Below are 26,152 nucleotides of genomic sequence, written 5' to 3' on the forward strand. Positions count from 1 at the left end.
GCCAGAGATGATCCTTGAAACATGTCAATATCGTCAAAAAAAAAAATGCAATGATACAGGACCCATGTAGATAACAGTACACAGCTTACAGCATTCAAAAAGTGATTACAGCAAGTTCCAAGGAAAACAAAAAGTGTGCATAAGGCTTTCTGTATCTCCTGAAAAGTGGTCAAGCCGGAAAAGCCATTTAACCATAACTTCATAAAATGCACATTTCAAAAAAAGGCATAGGATGGTTTTACGCACCTTGTTGATTTTCACTATTCAGTTGACAAAAAAAAAGCCTTCTAAAAAGGATTTTACTAAATACCTTTAGGAATAAAAACAGTTGTCATAAACAGAGCACTTTTCTCAAGTTGAATAATCAGGTTCTGGCTAAAGAGAGTCGTAATCCTTGAAGACTTCTCTTGACAACATGGCGCCAGCTTGAAGCCAAAGAGGGGACTGAGTCCCTTTGTCTGAGCAGGTCCCTTAAGCTCCCACTGGACATTCCTAGTTTATGGTCATGGGGAGGAAACTGCCTGGTGTGCAGTATACCACCATTGGCCGGGGCTGTAGACACAGGACTCTGGGATGTGCCCACCCACTTCTGCCTTGCCTTCCCCATTACCCAGATGACTACACCTAGGGCCTCTGCCAACTTGCTGATGTCATCCCTGAAATCCCTGCATCAGGCCCAATACTGAAGCTCAATGGGGCACATAAGGCAAGAAACATGTTTAGTGAGAGGGGTTGTAGGGGGCTGGGGAGCCACACTTCCCGATGCAGGGGTCTGTTCCAGCATCATGTCCGTCCTCTAGGTGGGCAATGGGTCATCGTCACCTTTACTGCACTTACACTTGCAGCAAAGTACAAAGGGAGTGGCCAGGAGCAGGAAAGGAGAGGCCACCAAGAGCAGGAGCCCAAATCCAGCAAAAATGCCCACGACCTGTGTCCGATGCCAGATCACAGATGCCCAGGAGTGGCCCAGCTTGTTGCGGCAGGGTCCCTTATCATAATGTATCAAGAGGAAGTCATCATCCAGGGACTCCAGGCAGTACCAGCAGAAGGCATGCTTGCAGTTCTTACACATCATCTGTGCACAGCCCTCATCCCGCTCAATGTACACCTTGCACTTGGGGCAGCGCTTGATGGGTGCGTCGTCCTCTTCCATCTTGAAAGCAGAGCTTGTCTCCCCAGGAAGGAAGGTGATGGGCATGGTCTCTGGACAGCCTTGGCCGGGGTGCCAGCGAGCTTTGCATGCAGAGCAGAATTCCATGTCGCAGGCTTTGCACTGTACCAGCTGAGGGGTCTGTAATCCTATGTCCTGGAGTTGGCACACAGCTTGGCAGGTGGATGCTGGACACCATGTCCTGCAGGGGTCAAAGAGCACCTCTCTTTCAAATTGTAGCTTTTTATATCTTTGCATAATTTCAGCTGCAACCATGCACTCGATCTCATTCTCTTGCAGGTGGCCCTGTTTAGGGCAGGCAGCATCAGGGCAGCTAATCGCAGTTTCCAGTCCTTCTTTGATCAAGAGCTCAACATACTGTTTCAGGCACAGGGTACAGAAGATGCACTGGCACCGGGCGATGGTTGTCATCTGCTCCACCGGATACTCCCCAAGGCACAGCTTGCAAGACACCAGTGGGTCGAGGGCCAGGTCCCAGGTGGGTCGGTACCTTTCTGTGGTCATCGCAGAGCAGTCGTGCAGCCTTGGAGAATACCACCCTTCAGAGAACTAAAACACATTTTCTTCCCTTGTAAAAGTCCACACAAATGGTTGCCTCTGTAAGTCATTCTGCAGTATTGATTCTCCTGGAAAATATCACTGAAGCAGCACAGCTTTTTTTCTGGACCTAGGAAAATATTTGGGCCAACACTTCAACACCAATCAGTACATATTTTTTTTAAATATTTTCAGGAACTGTGGAGATGGCTAGTCAGTAAAGTGCCTAGTGTGCAAACATGAGGATCTGCATTCAGAGTTCTACCACCCATATAGAAAGTCAGGGTCACACATGAATCTGTAACCCTAGTGGGGGCGGGCAGGTGGATCTCTAGAGCTCACTGGCCAACCAATCTGGCTCTAGGCTCAGGAAGAGATCCTGTATCAAAAAATAAAATGGCAGACAAAGGAGGTCAAGATGATGGAATGAGGCATCTCCTGAACAGCTGGCCTCAGGGCCTGGGGCACAACAGCTCCAAGAGACTGAGTGCATGTGCTGGCAGTGTGAAGAGTCTTCTCACACACAATGAATATTTTCTTGACCATTGGTACTTTTATATAATTGGAGAGCCAAGGTGGTGGAGGCACAGCTGCGGGTGCCAGAGCAAAGTGGCAGTGGCAGCCCTCGGTGCCCTGAGGCACAGGCACAACAGACTGCAGGGTAAATGGCCCAAGATGGGGAATGGCAATGACAATGCGGAGGATGGTGAAGAGCTCTTGGTGTCCCTCAGACCCAGCTGTACTCTCCCCAAGGGCCCTGCCTTGGGCACAGTGAACAGAGGAAGTTTTAAGTGGGGAAATGACCTTCATGTTTCAATCAGAAGACTTGAAACGTGACTCCAGTAAGAAGACATCTCATCACTTGTTCCCCCAGCCATGGAGGAAGATGTGAAAATAGCAGAAACAAAAAAATCCAACCAGATCCTTGACCCTGAAAAAAACAAACCAAACAACAACAAAAAGAACCACCCATCCGTCTACTTAAGCAAAAGCAGAAAGTGGTTTTCCCCAATTTTGATGTGCCTCTAGCGAGAAATTCAAGCCATGAAATAACCATTGCCTCTGCTGCACAGAAGTCAAATGTTCTTTCTTAAACACAAATACAATCGTGTGGACAGAGTGATGGAGACAGGAAAACAGCAAGAAACAGCATAATTGAAATTATTTCTCTTCTCATGAGCCTGGAACTGTGGTCCCCTCCTATAAACCTGGAGCTGTGGTCCCCTCCTGTGAGCTGGAGCTATGGTGCCCTCCCATGAGCCTGGATCTATTAGGGTCCCCAACTGTAAGCCACAGTTCCATATTCCTCTGGTCATAAGCTGATGGTGTAGCAGACTGGAGGATGGAAGACTTCCCGACATTGGGCAACAATTTCATCCTTCTCTGAGTGGCTGCATTCCCCACACCCCACTCCCCCAAGGTCCCAGGCTGTGCATGGCAGACTCTGCTTCTGTGTTGGGCTTATGCTGAGGACAGGGGAGGTTTCTGTTATTTTCAGACTCTTGTCTTGGAAAGGCTGATTCTCAAAAATGGACTTCCCACCTCCCTTGCTGGCCAGCACTGGTATTGACTCCACACATGGTCCTGGGCACTCAGGCCTTGGTGTTGGACCTCTCCTACTCCCGCATCAAGAGGTTTTCCATCATTTTTATATTGCTCTTCTATAGCCCCAGTGCACCTTCACCTGCTCCCTACAGAAAATGTAAATTCCCTAATTGAACTTCTAGAGATAAAAATCACAGTCTGGGAAGTTAAAAATAAAATGAACTAAAAATAAGAAATTATAAGATGAAAAAATAAATAAGGTAGAAGCAATAAAGATGCCCAACCTCAACCTATGGCCTCCACATGTATGCACACACGTGTGCCCCCACATACAAACACACACTCACACATACAGTATATATACATACACATAGATACACACACAAAATGAAAAAATATATAATACTTTCAATTGATACCGCCAAACATGGGAGGTAAAGACAGGAAAGACCAAGTCTGATGACTGTGTAGTCGGTGTGCCTTACCGTGTTTCTGGTGTTCCTTGTTTGAATGTCTTTGTAATGGGTGAATGTTTAATTTTATCAAATTATAAGATTTCTATGTGTGTCAATGTAATTGTATGAATTTCCTTCCTATTCTTTTCTGTGAATCACAGCAATTGCTATTCATTTATTTTCTTATTTATTATTTTATGTGTATTTGTGTTTTGCCTGCAGTAAGTGCACTACATGTGTGCAATGCCTATGAAGGCCAGAAAAGAGCGTCAGAGCCCCTGGAACTGGAGTTAAGGATAGATGTTAGCCGTTATGTGGGTGCTGGGAACCAAATCTTGGTCCTCTGCAGGAGCTATAAGTGCTCTTAACCACTAAGTCATCCCTCCAGGTCCTTGATTGCTTTTTTCATCTTAAACTTGCCTTGTACTCCTCAAATAAACCCAACTTGATTATAGTGTGCTGTTTTATACACCATTGGACTTGGTTTGGAAATGTTCTATTTAGGTTTGTAACATCTATGCTCATAAAGTCTATAATTTTCCTTTCTCGTATACTGTTAAGACTTTGGTGTCTTGTAGCTCATAGATAGACTTTGGCAGTGACAATCCACATTAGCATAGTTCAACCAGATAATGAGTGAGGGACAGTCTATTTCCATCTTACGCCTAATGTTATCGCATAGCCCTTCAGAGCCAATCAGCAGCCAGTGGTGCTTAGCAAGTCCCTCCTCCTCAGGCCCTCAAATCCCATTTTTGTTCCTTCTATACTATGAATCTGTCCAATTTTCCTCTCTTGGCATCTTTTCACTAGCTTTAAGGGGAAGGGTGGTTCTGAGCATCAGGTTTACCTCAGTAAACCTTCCCATCTGAGTCTTGGCCCCATGATCACTCCTTGCTTTCATAATTATACAATGCTTTCAAATGGTTTTGGTTTTTTTTGGTTTGACGGGGTTGTTGTTGCTGTTGTATTTATGAGACAGTAGTACAGACTGGCCTCAAATTCTCTATGCAGCTGAGGATGACCTTGAATTTCTGATCCTCCTGCCTCTGTCTCCCACATTCTGAGATTACAAGCCACTACATACACAAACACATTTTTACACAGTTATGCTTGGGTTGCTTTATTAATTTCACATGCTGGTTTTTCCGCGTGACCTTATGTCAATCAGCATTTTACCTAGCGACATCTTATTGTATCATTTTTCCCCAAAGGCTATTGAATTCGATTTATTTTGTTCTCTCAAGAGTCCTACAGCCACTTTGTGTTCTCCAGTGAAGCAGCCTATAAAGTGAAGCCAGCAGACGGGAGAAATGAGAGTGTTCCTCTCTGCGGCTTTTGACCAGGGCTCACCCTCCTAGCTAGTGAATCTTTCAGTGCAAGAAACCAGGTATGGGGGAGTAGAAAGGAGATGCCTGACCAGAATTGACAACACCCCGGTGGCAAGGAACCTGGCACTCAGTCTTTTTTTTTTTTTTTTGAGACAGGGTCTCTCAGTAGCCCCAGCCTGGAACTCACTATGTAGACCAGGCTGGCCTTGAAATCACAGAGATTTGCCTGCCTCTGCCTCCCGAGTGTTGAGGCTAAAGGCATATGCCACCACTCCCAGTTTGGTACTCAGTCTTTCTGACCTCTCTGCTCTGGGTCATGAGGAGAGTCTGCCAGCTAGCTATACTTTGCTCTACCCCGTCCCCTGCTTCAGCCTAGACACCATACTCTGTTAGCACATATGCCAGCAATGGTACCAGCTTCTGTCCAAACCTGCTAACTGGAAGACAGCTTTATCTCTTCTATCCTGTGCTAATGTATTCCTGTCAAGTTGTAACTGGATCCCTGTTGAACACCTGTCTGGTGGTTTAAGTGAAAACTGTCCCTCATATATTTGAACACTTGGTCCCTAGTTTGTAGTGCTATTTAGGAAGGTTATGGGATCTTTAGGAGACGGAGCCTTACTGGGGGAAATATGTCATTGAGAAACGACTTTGAGAGTTTTATAGCCTTGTCCCACTTCCTGCTCTCCCTCTTTGCTTCCTGTGCACTGATGAAATGTGATCAATTGGCCTCCTGCTACCTGCCATGCCTTCCCTAACCTATTATGGACTCTCCCTCTGGAACCATAAGTCAAAATAAACTCTTTCTGAAGTTGCTTTTGGCCATGGTATTTTATCACAGCCACAGAAAAGTAACTAAAACAGATGGACAGCAATTACATGCATTAAAGACTAAGTTAAAACCAAGCAGAGTGACACATGCCCTTAATCCCAGCACTCAGAAGAGAGGCAAAAGAATGGCAAAGTCAAAGCCAGCCTGGGCTAAATAGCAAGTTCAAAGACAGCCATCAAGCCAAGGGCTAGGAATATAGTTCGGCAGGGAAAGTATACTTAAAGCCCTAGGTGTAGTGCTCAGAACTAGGGAGGTGGGAGAAGTGATGGAGTTAAGTAGTTTTTATTCCTTTAGAGTGGGGGACTGTTGCCTCTTGGTTTGGGACCTCCCCATTTCTTTAACAAACCTTTAGGAATGGACACCTGCTTTTTCTGGTAGGACTGGAGGCTCTCTCTTCAGAACCCTGCTTGAGTGAGTGTGCTATCTGTGTTGTTAAATAGCTCCTTTAATAAGACTCTCACCTGAAGAATTCCTTTCAACACCTCTCAATCCTTTAATTTCTCTCCTCAAATAATCTAACAATGTACAGGAAGAGAAGCATCCTTACAAAAGTGCATTGGTTATTTTTCTTATCACTGTGACAGAATAGTTAACACAACCTAGGAAAAAAGTATTTATCCTGGCACATGTTCAGGGGGTATGGTTCATAATGACAGGAAAGGCACGGCAGCAGGAGTGGCTTACCTTTGTGACAGAACAGCATGAGCAGCTGGTTACACCACAGAGCAATCCGGAAGCAGAGAGAGAATGGGGCCAAAAGCAAGATCAGGCTATAATCCAAAAGGCTGGCCTCCCAACCACCCATTTCTTCCAGGCCTCACCTTCTAAAAGGTTCCACAACCTCCCCAAATAGTGCCATCAGCTGGGAAGCAAGTGCTCAAATATATGAACCCATGCAAGACATTTTACATTAAATTATAACATTCCACCCCTGGCCTTCGTTGGCTAATGGTCACCTCAAAATGCAAATTGCATTTAGTCTAACTTCAAAAGTCCCTGGAGTCTTACCAGTATCAATACTGTCAAAAAGTCCAAAGTCTCTTATGAGACTCAAGGCAATCTCAAATGTGAGCCCGTTAAATCAAAAAACAAGTTGAATACTTCCAACACTCAATGGCACAGAGTCAAAGTCCCATTCCAGAGGGAGAAATGGAGGCATAGGAAGGGAAGGACCAGCACAAGACTGAAACCCAGGCAGGTTCAGCAGTCCCTCAAGCTCCATGTCAGGCACCTGGGGCTTATTAGGACATCATTTGGGCTCCAGTGGGCTTCCCTGTTCTTCCAGCTCCGCTGCCGCAGCATTTGTGGGTTCTCTCTTGGGCTGGCACCATGTTCCTAGCATCTCCAACATCCTGGAGTCCCCTTTGCAACTTATCTTCACCATCACAGTTTCACACACAGCCCACCTAGGAGTTCCATATAGGGAATTCAACCCGGCTACTCCTTGCCTGGCTTCAGCAGCTTTCAGGAAACTTGGTGCAAATTTCCAGAACCATGTAACTCTTGCATTTTGCATATCTACGCTGCATAGATGATAGTGACAAGTTCTGCTCAAAATGTAACCTGGTGCCATTTGACCACAGCTGCTATGGCTTCTGTGTTCCTTTGTGGTTGAATCTGGGAAAACCCTTCCCTAAGCAATGCTGCTCAAGGAGGCAGCATCTTCTCAGGCACCCTCTTTTCAGACACTCCCCTTTTAAATGAATTTACATGTTATAATCTGAGCTTTCAGTGGGTGGAGTCTTACCCTCAAGGTAATTTTCCTGTTACCTCAGGGCAAAGTTCAGGGTTTCTCTTCAAGGTATCATCTCTTTAAACAATAACTGTTGTGTCTGTACCTACCCTGCCCTCCACTCTAACTGAGTTCACCCTCCTTTTCTGGCTAAACTGTACTTTTGTCATCTTTCTGCTTTCTCTCACTGTAAGTCTGGCTAAGAGCAATGAACAATAGCGTTACACAGCCTGGATGTTATGACGTCTTGGAATATCCTCTGTCAAATTAGTCCATTACTTTTGAATTCAGCCTCACTTACTTAAACTTTCAGGACATGGGCATAATATAGCCATATACTTGACTAGAATGTAACACAAATGAGCTGTATCCAGTTCCCAATAGAATCCTTGCTCCCCTCTGAAGTCTCCTGAGCACAGTCCTTACTGACCATATTCATATCAGCATTCTGTTCTGGATTGTCACCAGAATGGCCCATTAAGCTGTGTATATACCATTACAGAGCTTCTCCAGCCTTCACCTCCAAACCTACCACAAGCCAGCTCCAAAGACGAACCAACCACAATCAGGATTATTACTTCTGCTTCCTCTGCTACAGAAATTCTGAGAGATACACAAAGAAGCTAAGTAAGAGGAGCTAGGATGGGAAGGGACTCACTATGTGCCTTCTGCCTCTCCAAGTTTGTTATATATATATATATATCTTAAAATCAGTGTTGGAATGGAGAGATGGCTCAAAGGTTAAGAGCACTGTCTGCTCTTGCAGAGGTCCTGGGTTCAGTTCCTAGCACCGACATGGCAGGTAACAACTATCCTTAACTCCAGTTCTAGGAGATCCAATGCCTCTTCTGACCTATGTGGGCAATGTGTGACATGTACGGTTACATACATGCAGGCAAAACACTCATACACATAAAATAAAAATAAATAAATAAATCAGCTGAGCGTGGTGGCAAACACCTTTGATCCCAGCACTCAGGAGGCAGAAGCAGGCAGATCTCTGTGAGTTCAAGGCCAGCCTGGTCTACACAGTGAGTTCCAGGCCAGTTGGGGTTACAAGGAAATTCTATCTCAAAAAGACAAAAAAAAATAGAATAATAAATTAATTTTAAAATAATGAATAATAAAATCAGTGTTGGAGATTGAATAAAAGAAACCCACAACCTCCCTTCAACAGGCCTCTTCCCTGCACCCCCAGTCTTTCCCCGACTCACTCTTTGTCTCCATCTACTCATCTGCAACTTCTTCACATTGCTTAGTCCATACACTTGTTGGTAAGTTTCCCTCCCATCAAGAACAGTCCTGAACACCAGAGCCTGCAGTTTTAGGCCCAATTCCAACACGCCAGTTCTAGGAGTACCCTTCTCACGTGACCATGATCCTCATTACGATTTCTCTGACATGGGATACTTGCAAGTATATAAACATGAGTATAAAAATCTATCATGCTGTTAACTTACTTCATTTAATTAATCTCATCTTCAAACTAGTTTAGTTTCTTCAGTTCAGGGAATACAAACAAATACCTTTGCTGGATAGCTCTAGTGTCAACTTGACACACCTCGGTAGAAGGAGCCTCAACTGGGGAGTTGCCTCCATTGCACTGGCCTGTGGTCATGTCTTTTGGGTATTTTCTTGATTGTTGAGTGATGTGGGAGGGTCCAGCCTACTGTGGACAGTGCCACCCCTGGGCAGGTTGTTCTACATTGTATAAGAAAGCAGGTTGAGCATGGGCCGGGCAACCAAGCCAGTAAGCAGCATTCTTCCATGGCCTGTGCTCCAGCTCCTGCCTCCAGGTTCCTGCCCTGAGTTCTACCTTGGGCTCCCTGATGAATTGTGACCTGGGAGATGTAAGCCAAATAAATCCTTTCCTCCCCAAGTGGGTATTAGAATATTTTGTCACAGCAATGGAGAAACAAACTAGAACAACACCCTAGAGGGCTAGAGAGACGGCTCAGAAGAGTACTGGCTGCTCTTCCAGAGGATTCTGGTTGGTGGTGGCTCACAACCATCGTAATTCCAGTTCCTGGGGATTCAATGCCTTCTTCTTAACCTCCACATGCATTGCACACCCATGTTGCACTTACATACATGCAGGCAATACACACTCATACACCTAAAATAAAAATAAATACATAACTTTCTTAATAAATACCCTAAATCTTTTTGTAACCTTGACACTGCACAGTTTGGGGACAGACACACTGCGTGTTCACTGACCAGCTGGGTAAAGATCGGATGCTGGAAGGACAAATTTCCTCTTTAGAGGTTTTAAGCCCAAAGATTTCTTTGCCTGAAACCACTGTGACCAGAACAAGCTTTTCAAGGATTTTCAGAATACTAGGGTATTAGAGGCCCTGATACAACAGCCACGAAGGCCAAGCAGGTAACACAAATGTCTAGTCAGGGGACAGGAGTTATGAGACTAAACTAGAAAATACTTGACTAAAAGTTTCCTAAGCTCAGATGTGAGGAGGAAAAATAACGTCTTCAGACAAGCATCATACTGACCATCAAGGCAGTGGCAGTCTATAAACAGAAATAGCTACCACCAGAGCCCTCTCTGTTGGTATTCATCTCCCCAAGCAAGGAGAATGCTGTAAGGTGGGCAGGAACACCTCTGGAAACTCGAGTTATGTATAGCGCTCCATAAATGAGCCACATTAGTATGCCTCCATGGGGGGCAGTGTTTACTGTTGTTGCCCACACAACAAACTGTCAGTTTCTTTCTTCCTCCCATAGTATTATTCAAAGATGCTGTCGCTTTGCTTTCCCTGCCACATCAGCCATCATCACTACATCTCATATTGTTGTTCTCTGTTCACCTCTTGCCTACAAAGTCAAAGCTCTCCACTTCTAAGAATAACTATGCTATGTCCTCCATAAATTCCTATTTCTCAGGTACATTTCTGGGTCAGGTGGTGAGCAGGTGAAGGATGCTCTGTCCCAGCCACCCTTTCTCACAAGTTTCCCTGTGTGCCAAAGCACTCAAGTTTTCTGAGCATGTGCGACCATACAGTCACAAAAGAGTTGAGCCAACAGGTTGGTGTGGGAGCCCTAGAGGAAGTGAAGAGAGTGGGAAATAGATACAGCCTGTGAACACAGCGCCTGTAGGTCCATAACACTGATAGAGGACCACACACTCCCGTCTACAGAATGAACCAGAACAAGAATGTCCTTTTGGAACAAAGGGCTTTGTGATGCAGTGTGGTGTTCTGATTCTATCCTCTGTGAGACAGAAATGACAAGGCCCAGTACTGAATGTCATTAGGCAATTAGGACACTGAATAACAGATAACTGGTCTCCTCATGTGAGATTCAGGCCATGCTGAACTCTGAGTGTTTTCTGTGGGATATTGAATATCCTTTCTATGCCTATAGCTTCATTTTCATCACTATCCTACTTGCCTGGCAAGTAACACGGACTTACCAACAACTGAAGTTGGAACCAAAAAGAAGCTGCTGCCGGGTAGGAAAACGCTTAACTACAGTGGAACTAATTTAAGCCTTAGATGAGAAACTTTCAAGTTCTAAGTGTTTCTCCAGATTATGCTCATTTTTATACCACAGGATTTAGGAAAGAAAGTATTTACAAAAGAAAAGTACTATGTAGTTTTCATCTTAGAATTATCATTCCCTAGCGCCCCTACACACACAATGTGCTCTAACTGAAAAGCCAGTGGCCTCCCTATTTGTCTTGAGTTGAGAATGAGATGATATAAAAGCTACTTCACTGGGTCTCAGAAGACCTTCCCAATGTGGGGTTTTTCTGTTGGAAGACTTTGTAAGCAGAAACCTTGGGCTGACAGAAATTATCTTTTAGTCTGTTCAGCTTTTGGCCTATTTCATCACTGCAGAACCTGTTGAGAGTAAGGACACAAGGCAGGAGACGGAGAGCCTAGAGTGAATCAGAAGTGAGCAGAGAAGGGATATGTTCTGGAGGAAAAGGAGGAGTATAGGGAAAGGCAATGGACAGCAGCGTATAAAATATAGGCAGATATATAACAGAAAGGGAGACAGGTATCTTTCACTTTGGACATGAAAACAATGGAGTCTTTGCTTCACATTGTAATATTTTTCTCTTTCAGCATCACCGAAAAGTCAGGCAAAGGGCTAGAGATGCAGCATCAACAGGTAAAGTCCCAATATCTCCACCGACTCCAACCCCTGGGAGAGTTCCCATTGCACCTGCCCCTCTATCAGCCCTGGTGCCAGGTGCTCTAATCACTCAAAGGCTACAATTGTACAAACTTGTGACTTCCACAGAAGATTGTTGTGGGTGGGAAATCAGAACATGGAAAAGTTCCGAACTGCTCTACCTTATTCTCCCCACAATAAACAACTGAGGAAGTAATGTAGATTACTGTACTTCTATCATTTAAAGTGTGTTAGTTACTCTTATCATTGTAACAGCGTACCTAACAGAAACAGCTTAAAGGAAGAAGGGTCTATTTGGGCTCATAGTGTCAGACGTTATCAGTTCATCATGGTAGGGAAGGCATAGTGAAGAAGTCACTTGTCACATAGTAGCAAGAGTTTGCCCACAGCTTGTTCAAATCTTGATGGATCAGAAAACAGAGTTCAAGCAGAACTGAAGGTGGGCTGATATCAAAGGCCCATTCCTATTGGCTCTGTCACCTGCAGCACATGTAGGCTCTCTCTAGGACTGGCTACACTCAGTAATTGCAGCATGACTTGGCAGACTGTCCACATTTCTGGCATTTCTACCACCCTAAAGTCTCCATTAATACTTGGGCCTCACTTTCACAGTTTCACACCCAGGAGCTCCAGTCAACATGCCTTCCGTGCCATGACAAACTAGAACTGTGAGCCAAAACAAACTATCTTAAGGTGCTTCTATAAGGTATTTTGTCAGAGAAAAGCTAAGAAGTAAGTTTTACGACCCTGTAAAATCATACTCTTTAGTCATTCATAAAACAGACATAACATTGATGATCCTCACTCACATGGTTGTGAAGACCAAATGAAATTAGGCAGGGGACAGCACACTGTAAATGGTGATACTATATACAACGTGCCTTAGAGCACCGAGTCTGGGCTCTCAGACTCTCCTTGCTGAGCCAAAGGCTCTATTATTCAGCTTCCTATAGGGCACCCCTGAAATGCTCCTATGCCTCATAACACTGCGTCCTGATTCCTCAGCTAGGAGACTCTGCCAAGAAGAAGCTGAGAAGCCGAGGGAGCTGCTCTCTATCATGAAAAGGTGACTTCTTGCTCTTTGTAATCTCCAAACTCCCAGCCTGGCCTGTGATGGCTTCTTGACCTTGTCTGGGCCAGGGGTGAGGAAAGGCATAACAGCTGGGAGAGACGTGCTGTGGAGACAGGTTCACTAGCTGAGAGGGCTTGTGTCTCTTAGGAGGGAAGGGCCACCCAATTATTCTACATGTTAGGGTTCCAATAGTTCTGCAATTCAGAATTAACTAGTACATGATTTGTGAAAGACATTACTGGAGTTGCACTCAGACATGAGACGAACTGTCCAGTCAAGAGAGTGGATGTGACATAAAGAAGCCATCACTGTCGTATCCTCTTACAATTACCTCCTTTCAAGGGCAGAGCCCTGGGTCTGGCTGGGCTCTGCTAATTTACTTCCTGTTGTCTTCAGGGAGGCCAGTTCCTGGGGCACCTTCACCCTATCATCCTATCCTCTCCTTAAAATGTCTAGAGAATGTGACTGATTCCCAAGAGATGCTGGATATGGTAGCAAGCACATTCCATTCTTAGAGTCAAGAGTTCCTCCATGGACCTCATTTTCCACAGTGTAGACTCAGGACTTCTAGGACTGGGGGAAAGGGAGCAGCAATCTCAGGCCACACTCTTCCAAGGAGACAGATGCCACTCCATCATTAATGGTTACTATTTTTCTCTTCCCAGCCAAAGCTGGCAAAGTGTACGGCAGCTCCTGTGTGTAAACTCCTGTTGCCAAATCTGTGATGCTGCAACTCTGGAGATTCAGCAATTGCTGGAGAGTGAGAAAAGTCAGATCTCCTCTGCTTTACTGGGACTGTCACAGGGCTCTTCTTGCCTGGAGATGTTGTCCACATCAAGTGCATCTTTTGAGCAGAATATGGAGCTTTATTCCAGGCACCCCACAGACTTTTCAGTGGTACCTGTCACCGCAACGCTACCACAACCAACAGGACACTTGACACAGTCGACCAACGCAGTCAATGTCCAAAAAGACTGGGATGATCACCTCCAGTTAGGACCAGAACTGTCAGACATGCCCGTGGTCTCAGAGATTATGGCCTCTTCTAGGCCTGAGGAGCCTGCGTTTTTAGTGGTGGATGAGGAAATAATACAGAACAAACCAAAGCTTGACCAGGAAAACCAAGACCATCATCAGTTGAAATCTTCTGTCTCTTTACTATGCCTGAATCCAGAGATCACTAATTTGACACATACCATGTCCCTGCATATGAACTCAATCCTCCCTGCCCACCTGCCATTACTTAGTCCTAAAGCCCATAGGCTTCTTGAAGTTCATGTAAAAAAATGGATACATTTCCAGAAGTGGGGGCTCCCCAGGCGTGTGGAAGAGTCACTGAAGCAGCTTATGCCAGATCCAACATTATTTTGCCGATCAGGAAAAAATCAACTTTCTTCCATTCTGAACAAAACTACTAAGGTCACTATTGACAAAATCAAAACTGTTTCCCACCAGACCAAGAGTTCATGTTTGGCAGGCCAGCCTACCCAAACCTGCTGGGTTTCTGAATGGTCTCTTGAAAACATGGAACAGATAAATCATTGGCATCAAATCCAAACCTATAATGCCTTGGCCTCTCAAGAATTTGAACCCCCGTTAGCACAAGCTAATGACTCAGCAAGCAATTTTCAGAAGAAATATAACCAGTTATTCTGTGGCCTTCCTTCTCTGCACAGTGAGTCTCTGGATGCCACTTTCTTGAACTCAAACGGTCTCTCCAAGAACATGTCCAAGCCCACCTCAAAAGATCCTCTTCTCTTGAAGAAACCCTCACTCTTCTTCCTGTCCAAAACTCCACTGAAGTCAGCCCTACCCCCTTCCCCAACTTCTCCAAATGGCAAGTCTTCATATGAGTATGAAGGAGCCCAGGTCAGTGTCCCATTTCTGACACTGGATGAATGTGAAGCCTTGGAATGCCACCTCCTACAGAAGCAGGTCAAGCTTCAGTGGGGACCACCAGCTGTCTTCCTGAGATCTTGGTATACCCAGAGCCACTTGCAGTGTGAACCACATGACAAAGCCCAGACTCCTAAGACTGTGAAAACTTCCTGGCCAAGGATTCCCTTTTCACCCCTCACTAGAGAACTCTGCTTCCCAGAGCACACATGCAGGCTGCTGGAATTCCACCTCCAGAAGCAGTTGATTCACCTTCGCTGGGGCCTGCCCCAGAAGATCCAGCGGTCTATTCAGTTGTTCCTTTCCTCTACTGACCAGAAGCCCCCGCCCTGCAGCAACAGAGCCCTACCCAATGTGAGCATCTCACAGCCAGAGGGCCTAAAGGCTGTTGGGTCTGGTACCATGTTCTCACCCACAGTGAGCAAAGGGTTAATCCCCATGCCACAGATGTTTGCTCAGTCAAAGGCAATACTGCAGAGTCACATTGACTCCAAATGTAAACAGGTCCACCAGGGCAAGGTTCCTGCCCACATCTGTAGCTCCTGGGAATGCAGAATTCCTGGGGGCTCAGCAGAAGGGAGTCCCTTCCCATGTATTTCACAGGGCGAGCCCCTGAAGCTGCAGGCAGAAAGCAACCTTAACCTACATGACAAAGGCACGCCCTGGATACCAAAGGCCCTTGACCAGGAGAAGAAAGCCGTCCCACATGCTTTCATTGAACACTGCAAGCGGCCCCAATCCTTATCTAAGGATATCATTAAGAAACTGGAGACAATTTTACAGCATAAGTATCTGGCTTTCTTGTCAGGCCTACCTTCTCTTTACTGTGTGGCTCTCTCAAGGCCCACATCTCTAGCAGTCACTAACCGATCCAGAATCCCAGAGATGTTGCTACCTAAGCCTAGCAAAGTCCTGCAAGAACCTCTGACTCAGACGATTTCACTTGAAAGCCCATGCAAGAGGCTCAAGTCATGCACTGACGATGACAACAAGGATTCTGTAGACACTGCAGAAAAGCTCCAGCCTGAATTGCAGGTGAAAGGAATGATGGAGCGGACACGTCCACACAGCACTAACCCCTACTCAAACACACATATCTTGGCCAAACTGAATTTCCACATGAAAAAGAAGGTCCTAGCAATGCAATTCGGAATTTCTGAAAAGGAAAATCAGTTCAAAGAGGAAACTGTAATAGGCCCCAAGAATCAATCCAAACAGAAGTCTCTTAAGAGTCTAAACAACCAAGAAAGCACAGTGCTACAGAAACCGCCCATCTCAAGAAAAGAGGATGCAGATCTTGGGCTTTCCCAAACCAATGGAAAAGGACACCATACTGGACAGCAGAGTCCAGAAAGGAAGTCTCCAAACAACATACCCCAAGACTCTCCTCCTACCCAAGATTTAAATTGTGTTCATGGTCAAGAGCAGGCTACCGAGTTACAGGCTGTGTACCACAACCAAAAGCAACCTGACTCTGCCCAATGGGCCTCCAAGATCTCACAATTCAGCAGGGATTTGACAGAAGCCCAAATGCTTTGTGTTGATGTGGAGGCCAGTGACGAAAACTCCAACCTAGAGGAACTCCATAGCACTGAGCCTCAAGGCCCAGACAAGAGAAAGTACTCAGCCCATGTCCCCACACTGACCAAAAAGAGAGAGGACCCAGGGAAATCCAAAGTAGCAGAGAACATTGGAGAAGAGGATGCAGGTCTTGTGCTTTCCCAAACCAATGGAGAAGGACACCATACTGGGGAGCAGAGTCCAGAAAAGAAGTTTCCAAACAACAAACCCCAAGGCTCCCAGAAACAGAAGCCTAGCTTTCATTCTGTGGCTCCCTGCCCATGGAGCCCCCAGCATCCCCCGCAGCCTAAATTCCAAAACCCACATCCAAATATTTTGGGCAGGAAAGACTCTGAACATGACCTGCCAGTCAGTGAAAGCAAGGTAAATGTCATCCTCAAACCTTCAAGGACTCCTGGGATTGTCCAGCCTACAGTCTACCAGGCTTCCCAGGGCCATCCCTTCCTGGGCCCACCAAGTAGCCAAACTTTGCAACACCAAGTTTTGAAAAGGCCAGTGATACCAGCTTCCCCTCACAAAAAGCCCAACTTTCCGGAGTCCAGCTGGAGAAGTAAGATGAAATCGTTTCTTTATTCTATTAGCCCAAAAATGAAAGGCAAAACACACACGGAGACCATGTTTTCTACAGTCGGAAAAGTGACCAAAACCACTAAAGAAAATTTTGAAAAGAATCTGACTCAAGCTAAAAGTTCCACCAAGGAAACTGAAACAGAAATCTCAAGAGGGCCCAAACCCCAGTCTGTGCCCCCTGACAAGCCAGTGGGCACTCCAGAAAAGCTCCGACTACGCTCTCGACAGCAGGGCTCTGCTTCAGGGCCCGGAAATGCCCGTCATTGCCCTCGGCACTGTCCTCAATTGGCTCATGCAGCCCAACATGGAAACCCAGCTTAGCTCCCAATGTTCAGAAACCTCGTCCTGCTAATGGAGAACACAGGGCGATGACAGTCTCTAGGCTCCCCAACTGCTGTACCCCTTTAAGAGCACTATTATTCTCATTTTCTTTAATGAACAGGTGGGGCTGAGTACCACCCAAAATATATTCGGCATCTCTAAGCAAAGAGTTGTCTTTTGTCTCTGCTCCACTTTATTAAGGGAAGATATGAACGAAGCTAGAGTCCTCCCCATCTAGGGAAAGAGAGTTAAACCCACATTTCAGATAAGTCAGTTTTCCATCTTCCCTACCCGACCATGGAATGTGGATAAAGAGAGCAGAAAGGAAGTCACTTATGTAATATACGTTAGAGGTAAAGGTCAGGCTTGAATTTGAACATCACCTGCACCAAACTATTGGCATATCTCATATCCCAGAGCCAAAGATAAGGTGACAAAGGGAAAATTCTGAGATGTTCTCAACTTAATTACAAAGGCCAGATGCTGGAGTGAGGAAGAAATAAGGGCAAGTAATTAACAAACTCAGAAAACTAACAAAGGGATTGCTTCGGTTGTTTATGAACCTTGACTTCAGTCTCATCACCACCAGGACCACCATGCCCTGTGTATGTATAAGTTTCCAGATGGTTAGCTTCAGTCAATCCGGAAGAAACACGCTCCTCTTAATATAATGTAGACTCTCCCCCTTTCCGAAAACATGGCCTGCTCACCAGCATCCTGCTCCTCTCTGCTATAGCCATCAATGGACACAATTCTTTCCCCAAAGTTTATTAAAATGTAGTTGTACTTAGATCTGAAATGAATGTTTCAAACTGCTACCTGCCCCCACTGTTGCTGCTACTAAAGCCTTGAAACTTGTCCCAAGAACAGGCTCCTTGTTCTGGCTAGTATCTGTAATGGCTCCATAAAACATTTTATTTCAGAGACCCCTTAGTCTCTAGTTTGAGGTTGTCAGTTGCTAGAGCAAAAAGTACATTGATCATAGTTGCATCCATAGTCTAGACAAAGCATCGCTTCACTGTCATTGATGCTGTGACGCACGGGGTCCTGATGCAAGAAGTATCAAAAATTGTTACAATAAAAATGACCTTCAGAAGGATCTTGTATTCAACAATTAAATATTTGAGTACTTAATTGTGACAGGGATTATACTAAGCATAATAGGGAACAAGACATAAGCCTTGCCACAGTAGAGCTTCTAAGCTCATAAAGTAGATACTCTCACATACCCAAACTATCTAATCAACATATATACTTGAGGGTCAGGCATGGTGGCACACACCTTTAAACCCAGTACTCAGGAGGCAGAGGCAGATAGATCTACCTTAGTAAGTTCAGAGCCAGTCTGGTCTATATAACAAGTTTCAGCCAGGGCTACAAAGACTGTCTTAAACACACACACACACACACACACACACACACGCACGCACGCACGCACACACACGCACGCCCAATATTCACCTCAAACTATGCAAAGATGAATTCCTGAATCACCCCCCTATCACTCACCTATAACAGGACAGCTCCAGTGAGTATTTCTCATAACAGTTGATGGCAGCTCCACGTTTCCAGTTGCTTAGCCATAAACAATGGTCTCATCCTTGACTTTTTCACGTACAAGTCCATATCCAATCCATCAGCCCTACTACTGTTTCTACCATCAAAACTACATGGGACAGGGGCTGGAGAGATGACTCAGCAGTTAGAGCATTGACTGCTGTCACAGAGGACCAAGGTTCAATTCCCAACACCCACATGGCTGCTAACAACCATCTGTAACTCCAGTTCCAGGGATCCAACACCCTCTTCTGACCTCTGCCTGCATTGCATGACACAGGTGCACTAAAACACATGCAGGGAATATGCGCATACACATAAAATAAAAATGAAATATTTTTAAAAATACATACATGGGCTGGGGGGTGGCACACGCCTTTAATCCCAGCACTTGGGAGGCAGAGGCAGGCGGATCTCTGTGAATTCAAGGCCAGCCTGGTCTACATAGTGAGTTCCAGGACAGCTGGAGCTACAGGGAGACCCTGTCTCAAAAAGACCAAAAAAAAAAAAAAATACATACATGGATTGGAGAGATGGCTCAGCAGTTACAAGCACTGGTGGTTCTTGCAGAGGACCTGGGTTCAGTTCCCAGCACTTACATGGCTGCTCACAACTGTCTGAACTCCAGTACCAGGAGATCTGACTCCCTCTTCTGGCCTCCATGGGCATTTCACACATGAGTGCACTTACATCCATGCAGGCAAAACACTCATATGCATCAATTAAATTTTTTTAAATGCATGCAGACTATGACTACTTGCCCGTGCCCTCTACTGCTGTCCTCACTGTATAGCATCTGTACTAATCTCTGTTTCACTCTAAGACCACGACCCCAACAGACTGTCCTCAGCACAGAAATATGATGTCCTGAAGTGTTCTGGAAATATATGATAGATAGATGATAGATAGGTAGGTAGGTAGATAGATAGATAGATAGATAGATGATAGATAAATAGATGATAGATAGATAGATAGATAGACAGATAGATGCCAACACTGCAGCCCCTCATTTTCTACTTTTATTCATGCTTTTAAAACATTTTTTCCTTAAACCAGAGAAAGCGGTAACTTTTAAATTTTTCTGAGGATTGCTTTGTATCCTTAAACACTATCTATCTATCTATGATGATAGATGATGATTGATAGATAGACAGATAGATAGATATAGATAGATAGTAGGTAGAATAGATGTATATTAATCTGCTACCAGTTTTTGCCCCAAAACTAGATTCTTTTTTTCCTCTCAGAATTTTGGAACCAATAACAAGACTGAGTGTCATTTGAACAGTGAGGGAAAGTTTTGTTATTGGCCCAGAATAGAAGGGGAGATAAAAATCACAATCTTCCCAATGCTTGGGGAATCAGGATGTTGCAGACACAGAGTAAAAGAAAGGGCTGTTAAAGAGGAGAAATACTCTATCTTCTGCAGAAATTACGAGAGGTTTTCCTGGAATTCCAACATCATCTCTTTTCTTTCTTTTTTATGGTGGTTTCCAATTATCACATGACAATTGTCAATTGTCATGGCACTGAAAGGTGTGTCAGTTAACATGCCAATGAGGCCATACCGAAAATAAGTAGCACTTGTGCCAAATCTACACAAATAAGACCCTGAGCCTTTTGGGCCTCTGCCTCCTCCAGAAGGAAATGTTTCATTTCAGAGGAAATAGACACACAGCAGGCATGCACCACCACACCCAGTTCTATTTCCTTTTAAAACCTTTAGTTTTATGCTATGTCTTTATTTTGGAAGCATAGTAATCTTTAGGACAGAAATTCATCCTTTTAGACATTTATTTTTTAAATTTTTTATTACAATTTTATTTAATGTGTATGTATGCATACGTGTGTGCCCAGTAGGGTCACAACATACATGTGGAGGTCTGAAGACAACTTGCATGTCAATTCCTCTCCTTCCACCAGTGGATCCCAGGGATGGCACTCAGGTTGCCAGACTCAGCAGCAGGTGCCTTGACACACTAAATCGTCTCACCAGTCTAGACATTTTCAAACTCTTATTTCATTTTATTTTATTTTAGTGACAGGCTCTTGCTATGTAATTCAGGCTGGCTTTGAATTCACATCCTTCTGCCTCAACCTCTAGAGTGCTGGGATTACAGATGTGCACCACTCTGGACAGAATTGAATCAGCTATGGACATCATTTTTAGTGGGCTTAATTTGACCCTACTTTGGGTCATCGTAATATAAGGCAGGAGAAAAGACAGAGTCTTATCCAAGGTAAGGCTAGCCTCTGACAGATGTCAGCTAAAGTTTTCACATTGCTATCTTTTAAATTAATTGATCTCTCTCATCTTTTAAAACACATTTAAATTTTACCCCATAACTTACAGATAATGGGTTATTTTTACCCAATTATAAATATTAAACAACAAATCCCCACCGAAGGTCATATTTGTTTATAGAGGTACTCCCAGATGTTCCAGTTATCAGAATGGTATTGAGTGCATAGCATTTAGGCACATCTAATTATCATTGTTTAAAAATGATGATGAGGATAAGATAGAGCTTGGTTGGCCAAGTGCTTATCTAGCCTGCATGAGGCCCTAGGTTCAGTTTCCATCATGCACCTGCACACACACATGCACGCACGCACACGCACAATAAAAGAAATTATTTATATTTTACGTGTATGAGTGTATTGTCTGCATGTAAGTGCACTTTTGTCATGCAGTGCCCACAGAGGTCAGAAGGGGGTGTCAATTCCCCTGGAATTGGAGTTACAAAGGGTTGTTAGCCACCATGTGGGTGCTGGGAATCAAACCCAGGTCCTCTGCAAGAGCAACCAGTGCTCCTAACTGCTGAACCATCTCTCTAGTGCAACACGCAATAAAATTTTAAAGAGAATCATAATTGTGAACACACAAACTTAAGTTTGAAAAGGCTATTATTATAATTTACTTTCCTAAGCTTATGTTTTATGAGGCTTGGAGACCATAAGTATAGTTAACACAAAAAGGATCTAGTAATAATAAGCATCACAGCTATACAGAAGTCTTTCATAAACTTAGCTTTTAACTTTAATGTGAAATTTAGAATTTCCAGCACAGTAGGACAAATATAATTAGGTGATTTTGTGTTTGACAGGTCTACACAGATTAGCTTTAGAGAGTTTATAAGTGTAGGAGAGAGTATTAATGATCATAGTGAATTTATAATTTGATGTACAACTTCATCTTATACGTACAATAGCAAAAGTGCTTATTTAGTTAAACAGATGAAGACTGGGTTTTAAATAGCAATATTTCCCAAATGATGTTGTACTCTTTGAGGTTTTATTTGTTGTTTGTTTGTTTGTTTGTTTGTTTTGAGACAGGGTCTCCTTGGAGCCACAGCTGGCCTAGAACTTGCTATATAGACCATACTGGCCTCAATTTCACAAAGATCTGCCTACCTCTGCCTCCTGAGTGCTAGGACTAAGCGCATGCACCACCTTGCCTGGCAATGTGGTACTTTTACCTGAATGGTACCAAACACAAACAGCAGAAATGCCAAGAGTTTTATTGATGATTTTATGTGTTTAAGGCCTAGATGCAATGCATATTGTATAAAATGTTGCACTTATTGATTGCCTTGTATTAAGCTCCTATACAAATATTTGCATAATATTTAGATGATGTTCAGATATATGACATATGAAGCCTGCAGACGTATACACATATCTAGATGCTAATATGTATATAGAATATCAAATAGAGTATAATAGCTTTAAAAATAAGTGTTTATTTAACCAGAGCTATAAAGTAATCATCTAAAAGACTTTAAAACAAATAAATATTTTGAGGCTTACTTTTTCTAAGTAAGGAAAACCTAATAGACAGCAGGAAACATAAGGAATCATCTTGATAGAGCAAAACTTTGTTAATTAAGCCAGGTCTTTATAAATACTGCTAAGAGCAGATCAATATTTTAAGAAAAACTTGTTGCTTTAAACATAAGGAATTAGGTTCTGGTTTTATATCAGCACATTGAATTTTGATCTTAGAATATTCTTTACATAACTTTTAAATTCTACTGATTGACATGTCAGTACCTTGTCTTACTTACAAATGACTCGGTGTTTTACTCCTCCATACGTTTATGAACATCTATCCTTTTGTGCCTCTCTCCTTTATTATCTTTACAGTTATTTGTAAATTATCCATGAAAACTCAGATATCAGACAAGCATGGCCAGAATTTCACATTATTCCTTTGCCAAAGAAAAACCTTAAAAGTTGCTGTAATTGAAATACAGAAATAAATATTGTAGCTTAAACACCTAACAAAAACAAGTATAATCCTTATTAGCTTACCAACCTAGGAAAAATGCAATATTTTTTAATATCTCTTTGTTTTTATATTGTCAATAAATTTAAATTAACCTATTTGTCAAAGAGTTATCTAAACCATGTGACTCAAAAGACATTTTGAGATAATTTAACTTTTAATTTACATGAGCACTCACTGATCTATAAACCAATCTTAGTAGAATGTAAAGAATATACAGTTAGGCATGGTGGCACATGCCTTTAATCTCAGCACTTATGAGGTAGAGGCAGTCAACCCAGTTTATATAGTAAGTTCCAGGCTCGCTAGGGATTCATAGTGAGACATGTCTCAACACATGCGTGCACACACATACACGAGTATACAAACATAAGCACATATGTAGACATACAATACATATGTACATACAGTCATACATAAAAATAGACCTCCCCCAAAAAACCCACAATGATTGCATAGCCTTCATTTAAATCCATCATTTTGACCATTTTTGTTAGACTATTGATCTGATTACTTCTTCCACAAGCGATCCTAAATCTGCATTTCTAAATGTACGACTCAATATAAATAAGGTAGAAAGTTTGTTCAAAGATGCTGAACCTTATTAAGCTAAGCATCATTAAGAAGACCATGAATAAAGGAGCTGGAGAGATGGCTCAGTGGTTAAGAGCATTGGCTGTTCTTGCAGAAGATCTGGGTTCAATTCCCAGCACCCACATGATGACTAACAACCATCTGTAACTCCAGTTCCAGGGGATCCAACACCCTCTTCTGTTCTCTGCAGGCACTGCATGACATGTGTGCACTTATACACATGCAGGCATAACACTCATACACATAAAATAAAAATAAATAAATCCAAAAATAATTTTTAAAGACCATAAATAAAAGGTCAGTGAAAGCAAAAGGTAAAAAAGTGAGCATGTTATACAGTTTTAAGTTGGAAGTTTTCCATTTTAAGAGTTAATCAGAATGCCAGGCGTGGTGGCACACACCTTTAATCCCAGCACTCACAGGCAGATCTCTGTGACTTCAAGGCCAACCTGGTCTACATAGTGAGTTCCAGTTGGAGACAGGAAGACCCCGTCTCAGAAAGACCAGAAAAAAAAAAAAAAACAAGAGTTAATCAGAAAGAGATTCCATTACAAATAGAAATATCTTTTGCTATATAAGTGGCTAAAATATCAAGAAGTCAAACTTTGGGGATCTATCTAAGTAAATGTAAATGTTTAATGTAACTTGTTTTCTAATCAGATGCAGCCCCTCAAGGAGTAAGGCAAAGAGTACTTTCCACGCCCACCCAACCTGAGAGAGTCCCCTTTGAGTGTTCTGCAGCTTGCCTTCCTGTTTTATCAGATCAGAAGCAGAGCGGATATCCTACAGAATGTGAGAGCCCATAAGGTCGGGTGTGGCCTGGCAAATCAAAAAGATGTCCACAAAAAAAAAAAGAATGTCTCCAGCCCAACTGTCAGTTATGGGTTTGTACCCCACAGATGCTCATTCAATGATATTCTTGTTTCCTTATTTCAGGAAGGAATGGAAGAGCCCTAGAATCCAGGAACTGGCCATCCACAGTACAAGAGAGGAAAAACAGGAAAGAATTCTTAGATGAAAGAAAACACTAAAGTTAAGGAAGGATGTGTTGATAAACATGGTAAGAGAACATACAGGTTACCAAATCCAGATCCTAAGGCCAGAAAAGTTCCAGGAAGTTCCTCAAGGATCACTGGCTCTAAAATCCATATCAGGAGCCCCAGGTTTACAACAGGGATTTCTTGCAAACTGGCTAGGTGGACCTCCGAACAGAGGTATCTCATAACCTCCTATAAGTGAGTTCCCCTGCATCAAATATTCCCAACAATCCCTGTCTCTTCAACAAGCATTCCTGCCTTATAGCGAATATCAGAAACAAACAAAAATCAACCCCTTTCATTTTCTTTCATTGCTGGTTGGTAGCTTTATTACTCACAAGTCACCTTCCAATGGGGAACATAGTCATTTGTACCTCAAAGACAAAATTAGGGCAGGATAGAAATTCTGCTAGATCACCTAGGCAATACACAGTACTCAGAATAACAAAACTATGATACCAGGTATGACTACCCAGAGAGTGAGTGAAAATGAAGGTTACATATAAGGACTGGGCCTTGGGATGATTCCACTTTAAAAAATTGGAGTGGGGACTGGAGAGATGGCTCAGCAGTTAAGAGCACTGACTGTTCTTACAGAGGACTCAGGTTCAGTTCCCAGCACCCACATTGCAGCTAACGACCATCTGTAACTCCAGAACCAAGGGGTCTGACGCCCTCTTCTGGCCTCTGTGGGCTTTGCACAACATGGGTGTACTTACATACATGCAGGCAAAACACTCATACACATAAAATAAATTGGAGGGTTAGGGATATAGCTCAGTGATAGAATGCTTGCCTAAGCTGTGGAAGGCCCTGATTTTGATCTTTAGCAGGAGGGAGCGAGGGAGCAAGGGAACGAGGGAGCGAGGGAGCAAGGGAACGAGGGAGCGAGGGAGGGGAAATAAATGTGAAACAGAAGAAACTACAAAGTAGCAGGAAAACCAGAAGAATATGGTATATTGGAAGTAAAAAGAACAAAGTTTTTGGAGAACAAAGTTATCAATTGCATGAGAAGCTGTCAACCTGCCAAGTAAGATACAAACCATTTGGTTTAGATACAAAGAGACTATTTATGATCTTGAGAAGAATAGCCACAGGTGAGTGAAGAGGGTAAAGAGGCTGGAGTGGTTTCAAAAAAGAATAGAAACTGGTTGTGGTGGTGCACACCTTTAATCCCAGCACCTGGGAGGCAGAGGTAGGCAGATCTCTGAGTTTGAGGCCAGCCTGGTCTACATAGTGAGTTCCAGGCAGTTGGGGCTTCAGGGAGACCCTATCTCAAAAAAAAAATGAAAGAAAGAAAGAAAGAAAGAAAGAAAGAAAGAAAGAAAGAAAGAAAGAAAGAAAGAAAGAAACAAAGAAAGAAACAAAGAAAGAAACAAAGAAAGAGACTCTGTCAGTTTGCTAAGGGTACAGCTTTCCAAAGGAGTGTCCTGGAATCATTATGTAGACCAGGCCTGCCTTGAACTCACAGAGATCTT

At 43.4% G+C, this 26,152-nt stretch overlaps 1 protein-coding gene and 1 pseudogene across 1 annotated transcript; one reads left to right on the forward strand and one right to left on the reverse strand.

The window, feature by feature from the left end:
* Positions 1-8: 8 nt before the first annotated feature.
* The window catches only part of LOC103741559, a 101,226-nt pseudogene continuing 75,082 nt past the window's right edge, over positions 9-26,152 (reverse strand).
* Positions 14,178-17,198, forward strand: LOC103741610 (protein FAM205A-like). The gene has a single exon (XM_029567964.1). It carries the CDS (start codon positions 14,178-14,180, stop codon positions 17,196-17,198), a length of 3,021 nt encoding a protein of 1,006 aa, XP_029423824.1.

The sequence above is a fragment of the Nannospalax galili genome, unplaced genomic scaffold, assembly GCF_000622305.1.
Source record: "Nannospalax galili isolate Female #2095 unplaced genomic scaffold, S.galili_v1.0 scaffold341, whole genome shotgun sequence".
Classification (NCBI taxonomy): Eukaryota; Metazoa; Chordata; class Mammalia; order Rodentia; family Spalacidae; genus Nannospalax; species Nannospalax galili.

What these genes read in the sequence shown, in the direction of transcription:
- LOC103741610 (XM_029567964.1), top strand. Translation starts at nt 14,178, where the DNA reads ATGCCAGATCCAACATTATTTTGCCGATCAGGAAAAAATCAACTTTCT.